This window comes from Pseudophryne corroboree, chromosome 3 (genome assembly GCF_028390025.1).
Source record: "Pseudophryne corroboree isolate aPseCor3 chromosome 3, aPseCor3.hap2, whole genome shotgun sequence".
In the NCBI taxonomy this organism is placed as follows: domain Eukaryota; kingdom Metazoa; phylum Chordata; class Amphibia; order Anura; family Myobatrachidae; genus Pseudophryne; species Pseudophryne corroboree.
The window spans coordinates 655,455,721-655,462,744 of record NC_086446.1 but is presented as its reverse complement, the minus strand read 5'-3'; the positions used below and the strand labels follow the sequence as shown (position 1 = coordinate 655,462,744).

Below are 7,024 nucleotides of genomic sequence, written 5' to 3'. Positions count from 1 at the left end.
TTCACAGGTGAGAGGGCATGCCAGCAGCTCAGAGCGCGCTGGGTATGCCCCTTCAGTGACAGTACAAGAGGGCGTGACTCGCGATCGCAGCTCTGCCACTAGACCATGCCCCTTTCATATAGTTCACACCCCCTTTTCAGGCGCACATGTGCGTGGCACACCCCAAGGTCCCTCTTTGTACTGTTAATAAGTTGGGAGGTATGCAGTAAGCTGCCTAGCAATCTCCGCCTCACCCCTAATTCTTAATGCTCTCTGTTCTCTCCTGTGTAGCAGGGCTCAGGCTGCTGACATCAAGGCACACAAACAGCAGCCAATCAGCACTTTTACATGATGCAGGGTTGAATAACCCGGGTTGGACACTTTAGAGTGCACATTGACCCGGGTCCAACCCGTGTAGAACACTGCTTTTATACCGGGTTGAAATGCAGGGTTACTCGACCCGGGATATTCAAAAGTGGTGCTTTTAGACTGCACCTTGACCCGGGTCAAGCTGGCTCAACCCGACAATATCCCGGGATATATTTGCGGTGTGAAAGGGGTATAACTTTGCACCTTGGCAAAACCATGGTGCACTGCAGAGGGAGCAGATGTACACGCAGAGAGATTAAGATCTGGGAGGGGCGTGTTGAAATTCAAATCTAAATTGCAGAGTAAAACTAAAGCTGCCTGGCATTTGAAGGCTACGTGCAAACACAGCCAGTATTTACCCTGCATGCAAATTATTAAACGTATTTGCTTCCCTTACCTTGCAGCATGGTTTGTTGCTTTTTATTTCATTTTAAGTCCAACTCTAAACCCGCCCGCTTTGATTGCGGATGAGCATGTTTACACTGTAACAATCATGTAACACTTCCTGTGATGTCTCGCTTTGCAATTATACAGAATCTCCAGGCATTCCAGGTATAAACACACTTTATTATTGTAAATCAAATACTGTCATTCAGCATTTCTTGCACTCATGCACCGTTATAATGAGATACTGATCTTTTCAGTAAGTATTTTTAAACAATGCATAACACATATTTTAACATTATACAGCAACGTTAATTACGATGCACCCTGTTTTTTTTTTCTCCTTTCCCATTTTATTTTGTAAACTGATTATTTAGAAAGAACATGTAATTTGGTTCCAGAAAATAATTATAATTAAAAACAACTGAAGCGGTTTCTGTTGGTTTGAGGTTATGATCTAGGCGTGCAATGTGGCACGGGTAGATTTAGGAGCTGTCCTGTGTATACTGTACACACACTAGTTCTGACGTAACAAAAAGTTTGTGCATATTAAAATGCATACATTCTGAATGCATGACAGAAAGCATATGCTTAAAATACAGAGGTTCTGCCATCGTGTATGATGGAGATTCTGCGTCATTAATATTACAGAACTACATATACCATTTAAAAACTGTAGGCAATTAGTTTTTGTTTTTTTTAAGTTATTTCAGGCAGTCATTTGGTTTGAAATAAAAAGAAAAGCAGAATTGTCTCAAGAGATCATGTGTCACTCTCTGTTGTAGTAATTGTATATATCTATTCAACATAGTAACTTGATTGAATATTTCACAGTGACGTGTCTACCAAGGTACTGCAGTTCTCAGCCTCCTACAGTAAATTCTGGCAAAGGCGCCATTGGCCCTTCCAATATTGCTGCCAAGATGGCCTTTCCCTTTCCTGGTGATTGTCCTCAAAAATCAGTCAGTCCTTCTTCTAGCTGTCCATGAGTCCTTTAAGTCCAGTAATTTGCGATTGTATATCTTCTGGGAGCTCAAGGGGAGGAAGTTCTGGTAAGGGAATGTCTAAAGGAGGAAGATTGGGTATAGGAATGTCTGTACCCTTCCCGGTATTTGCTACAAACTTCTGCCATGTAGACACAGGGCTTGGGGAGCTTTGCATAGGCTGCTGCAGGCTCCACAGCTCTGACTTCTCCACGAAATCGGTATCTGTGTCTAGCTCTTTCTCAGGATTCCTCTGCAGCCTGGCTACCTCTGCCCGCAGTTTACGGTTCTCCCTTTTTAATTTCTCATTTTCGGCCAGAAGGGTGTCCACCAGCAGGTTCAGGTCTTTTATCTTGGTTGCCTGTTCCTCCAGTTTTGTTTTGTCATCTTTTGGAACTCTGTTGGCCTTGTAGGGCTCCAGCGGCTCTTTTCTCTTCTGTAGCAGATACAGTAAAGAGTCTGGTTCTCGGTCAAGGACACTGTGGATTTCCTGCAAACACTTCCCTGGGTTGGAGTTGGATTTCTGCCCTGCAGAAACAAGTGCATTTTGGCTGTCAAGGTCATCAGCAGATAATTTGTACGATGCCTGGAGATGCGTTGAGAACTCCTTTTCCGCAGCTATTGCTTTTTGTTGAGTTCTGAGCTTCTCTTCTCTTCTGGCTCTTTTCAAACGTTCCTGAATTAAGAGCTGTTGTTTTATGTGACTATCCCGCTGCAGTTCCAACGACAGCTGAGCCTGGACAGTGGAAAGAGAGATGGAAATGACAGTTATATGTACTTCACCTATTAGAAAGTATTACAATCTACCACAGCATTGTTTTCACAATGAGATAAAAGCAAACATGACACTATTACCGTCTGAGAATTGTGCCAAAGTATGGGCTTTGTAAAACACCGATATGGCAGCCAATATTTCTGTACAAGCGACATCGACATTACTACTGAGCTGCTGAAGGACCCTGCTCCTTTCACAATGTAATTCTCAACCTGTGGCTTCTTGCTTGCCTCTGTTCCACATCTCAATCCAGTGGCGCACAAGTGCCTGGAAACCCTTCTGCCAGGCTGATCCATCGCAGAGCACGGATTATTATTATCTATTCATTTATTTCTGTGAGAGAAGCAGAGAGCTCGGATGTGATCTGATCTGTGCTGCCGCAGGAACGCTTTTCAGCTTCTTAGTTTGCCAAGCAGTGCAGTGCAGGGGACCAGGAAGCTCCCATGAGCCTTTGCATGTCACTCACTGCACTTCTTCTAAGCTCTAGTCCACTAATACAAAGGCCAGGTGTGTGTGTGTGTGTGTGTGTGTGTGTGTGTGTGTGTGTGTGTGTGTGTGTGTGTGTGTGTATGTGTGTGTATATAATGTATTCTGCAGTCAAAATGTGTCTGGGGGGTGGGATGGGGTAGTCTGCAATCATAGTGTGCGTGTGAGTGTGTGTGTTTTGGGGGTGGAGGGGAGCGCTGGAGTCCACAGTCCTAGTGTGTGTGGGGTGGAGACAGTCCACAGTCAGAGTGCGTACGTGTGTGTATTCTACAGTCCGAGTATGTGTGGTAGGGAAGGGAGCAGGCTGTGTGGAAAGATTGACAGATAGGATAGATAGTTATCACGCTAAGCGGAAAAAAAAAAAAAAGGTCCCAGGGACCCCTCACTTTGGGGTCCTACTTCACTTTTTCTGGGTCCCATCGCAATTTATTTTTTTGAGATCCTCATATGCCAGCAGCTGTGTAGGGCACAGGAAGGCAGTATGTGGGGGTATAGGAGTGCATATACCATGAGGTGCTGTGTGGGGCACAGGAAGGCAGTATGTGGGGGTATAGGAGTGCATATACCATGAGGTGCTGTGTGGGGCACAGGAAGGCAGTATGTGGGGGTATAGGAGTGCATATACCATGAGGTGCTGTGTGGGGCACAGGAAGGCAGTATGTGGGGGTAAAGGAGTGTATGTACCATGAGGTGCTGTGTAGGGCACAGGAAGGCAGTATGTGGGGTATAGGAGTGCATATACCATGAGGTGCTGTGTGGGGCACAGGAAGGCAGTATGTGGGGGTATAGGAGTGCATATACCATGAGGTGCTGTGTGGGGCACAGGAAGGCAGTATGTGGGGGTATAGGAGTGCATATACCATGAGGTGCTGTGTGGGGCACAGGAAGGCAGTATGTGGGGGTATAGGAGTGCATATACCATGAGGTGCTGTGTGGGGCACAGGAAGGCAGTATGTGGGGGTAAAGGAGTGTATGTACCATGAGGTGCTGTGTAGGGCACAGGAAGGCAGTATGTGGGGGTATAGGAGTGCATATACCATGAGGTGCTGTGTGGGGCACAGGAAGGCAGTATGTGGGGGTATAGGAGTGCATATACCATGAGGTGCTGTGTGGGGCACAGGAAGGCAGTATGTGGGGGTATAGGAGTGCATATACCATGAGGTGCTGTGTGGGGCACAGGAAGGCAGTATGTGGGGGTATAGGAGTGCATATACCATGAGGTGCTGTGTGGGGCACAGGAAGGCAGTATGTGGGGGTAAAGGAGTGTATGTACCATGAGGTGCTGTGTAGGGCACAGGAAGGCAGTATGTGGGGGTATAGGAGTGCATATACCATGAGGTGCTGTGTGGGGCACAGGAAGGCAGTATGTGGGGGTATAGGAGTGCATATACCATGAGGTGCTGTGTGGGGCACAGGAAGGCAGTATGTGGGGGTATAGGAGTGCATATACCATGAGGTGCTGTGTGGGGCACAGGAAGGCAGTATGTGGGGGTATAGGAGTGCATATACCATGAGGTGCTGTGTGGGGCACAGGAAGGCAGTATGTGGGGGTATAGGAGTGCATATACCATGAGGTGCTGTGTGGGGCACAGGAAGGCAGTATGTGGGGGTAAAGGAGTGTATGTACCATGAGGTGCTGTGTAGGGCACAGGAAGGCAGTATGTGGGGGTATAGGAGTGCATATACCATGAGGTGCTGTGTGGGGCACAGGAAGGCAGTATGTGGGGGTACAGGAGTGTATGTACCATGAGGTGCTGTGTGGGGCACAGGAAGGCAGTATGTGGGGGTATAGAAGTGCATACACCATGAGGTGCTGTGTGGGGCACAGGAAGGCAGTATGTGGGGGTACAGGAGTGTATGTACCATGAGGTGCTGTGTGGGGCACAGGAAGGCAGTATGTGGGGGTATAGAAGTGCATACACCATGAGGTGCTGTGTGGGGCACAGGAAGGCAGTATGTGGGGGTAAAGGAGTGTATGTACCATGAGGTGCTGTGTAGGGCACAGGAAGGCAGTATGTGGGGGTATAGGAGTGCATATACCATGAGGTGCTGTGTGGGGCACAGGAAGGCAGTATGTGGGGGTATAGGAGTGCATATACCATGAGGTGCTGTGTGGGGCACAGGAAGGCAGTATGTGGGGGTAAAGGAGTGTATGTACCATGAGGTGCTGTGTAGGGCACAGGAAGGCAGTATGTGGGGGTATAGGAGTGCATATACCATGAGGTGCTGTGTGGGGCACAGGAAGGCAGTATGTGGGGGTATAGGAGTGCATATACCATGAGGTGCTGTGTGGGGCACAGGAAGGCAGTATGTGGGGGTATAGGAGTGCATATACCATGAGGTGCTGTGTGGGGCACAGGAAGGCAGTATGTGGGGGTATAGGAGTGCATATACCATGAGGTGCTGTGTGGGGCACAGGAAGGCAGTATGTGGGGGTAAAGGAGTGTATGTACCATGAGGTGCTGTGTAGGGCACAGGAAGGCAGTATGTGGGGGTATAGGAGTGCATATACCATGAGGTGCTGTGTGGGGCACAGGAAGGCAGTATGTGGGGGTATAGGAGTGCATATACCATGAGGTGCTGTGTGGGGCACAGGAAGGCAGTATGTGGGGGTATAGGAGTGCATATACCATGAGGTGCTGTGTGGGGCACAGGAAGGCAGTATGTGGGGGTATAGGAGTGCATATACCATGAGGTGCTGTGTGGGGCACAGGAAGGCAGTATGTGGGGGTAAAGGAGTGTATGTACCATGAGGTGCTGTGTAGGGCACAGGAAGGCAGTATGTGGGGGTATAGGAGTGCATATACCATGAGGTGCTGTGTGGGGCACAGGAAGGCAGTATGTGGGGGTATAGGAGTGCATATACCATGAGGTGCTGTGTGGGGCACAGGAAGGCAGTATGTGGGGGTATAGGAGTGCATATACCATGAGGTGCTGTGTGGGGCACAGGAAGGCAGTATGTGGGGGTATAGGAGTGCATATACCATGAGGTGCTGTGTGGGGCACAGGAAGGCAGTATGTGGGGGTATAGGAGTGCATATACCATGAGGTGCTGTGTGGGGCACAGGAAGGCAGTATGTGGGGGTAAAGGAGTGTATGTACCATGAGGTGCTGTGTAGGGCACAGGAAGGCAGTATGTGGGGGTATAGGAGTGCATATACCATGAGGTGCTGTGTGGGGCACAGGAAGGCAGTATGTGGGGGTACAGGAGTGTATGTACCATGAGGTGCTGTGTGGGGCACAGGAAGGCAGTATGTGGGGGTATAGAAGTGCATACACCATGAGGTGCTGTGTGGGGCACAGGAAGGCAGTATGTGGGGGTACAGGAGTGTATGTACCATGAGGTGCTGTGTGGGGCACAGGAAGGCAGTATGTGGGGGTATAGAAGTGCATACACCATGAGGTGCTGTGTGGGGCACAGGAAGGCAGTATGTGGGGGTAAAGGAGTGTATGTACCATGAGGTGCTGTGTAGGGCACAGGAAGGCAGTATGTGGGGTATAGGAGTGCATATACCATGAGGTGCTGTGTGGGACACAGGAAGGCAGTATGTGGGGGTAAAGGAGTGTATGTACCATGAGGTGCTGTGTAGGGCACAGGAAGGCAGTATGTGGGGGTATAGGAGTGCATATACCATGAGGTGCTGTGTGGGGCACAGGAAGGCAGTATGTGGGGGTATAGGAGTGCATATACCATGAGGTGCTGTGTGGGGCACAGGAAGGCAGTATGTGGGGGTACAGGAGTGTATGTACCATGAGGTGCTGTGTGGGGCACAGGTAGGTAGTGTGTGGGGGTATAGGAGTGTATGTACCATGAGGTGCTATGTAGGGCACAAGGTGTCAATATATAGGGCTGACAGGTGATGTCTTAAGGTGGGTACACACTGGTAGATATATCTGCCGATCAATTGATCTGCAGATATATCTATGGACGGATCGGGCAGTGTGCTGTGCATACACACTGCCCGATCCGTCGGGGACTGACGTCATGAACTGGGCGGGCGTGTACACTCAGCCACGCAGTTCAGATGTCAATCACCACCGGCTGCTG

General features: G+C 49.3%; 1 protein-coding gene across 1 annotated transcript in view; it reads right to left on the bottom strand.

The window, feature by feature from the left end:
• Positions 1 to 894: 894 nt before the first annotated feature.
• The window catches only part of NRBF2 (nuclear receptor binding factor 2), a 128,003-nt gene continuing 121,873 nt past the window's right edge, over positions 895 to 7,024 (bottom strand). The window contains exon 4 of the mRNA XM_063961824.1: positions 895 to 2,451. Within this exon, the coding sequence (XP_063817894.1) occupies positions 1,708 to 2,451 (744 nt within the window). The 3' untranslated portion in view covers positions 895 to 1,707. The remainder of the gene's footprint in view (positions 2,452 to 7,024) is intronic.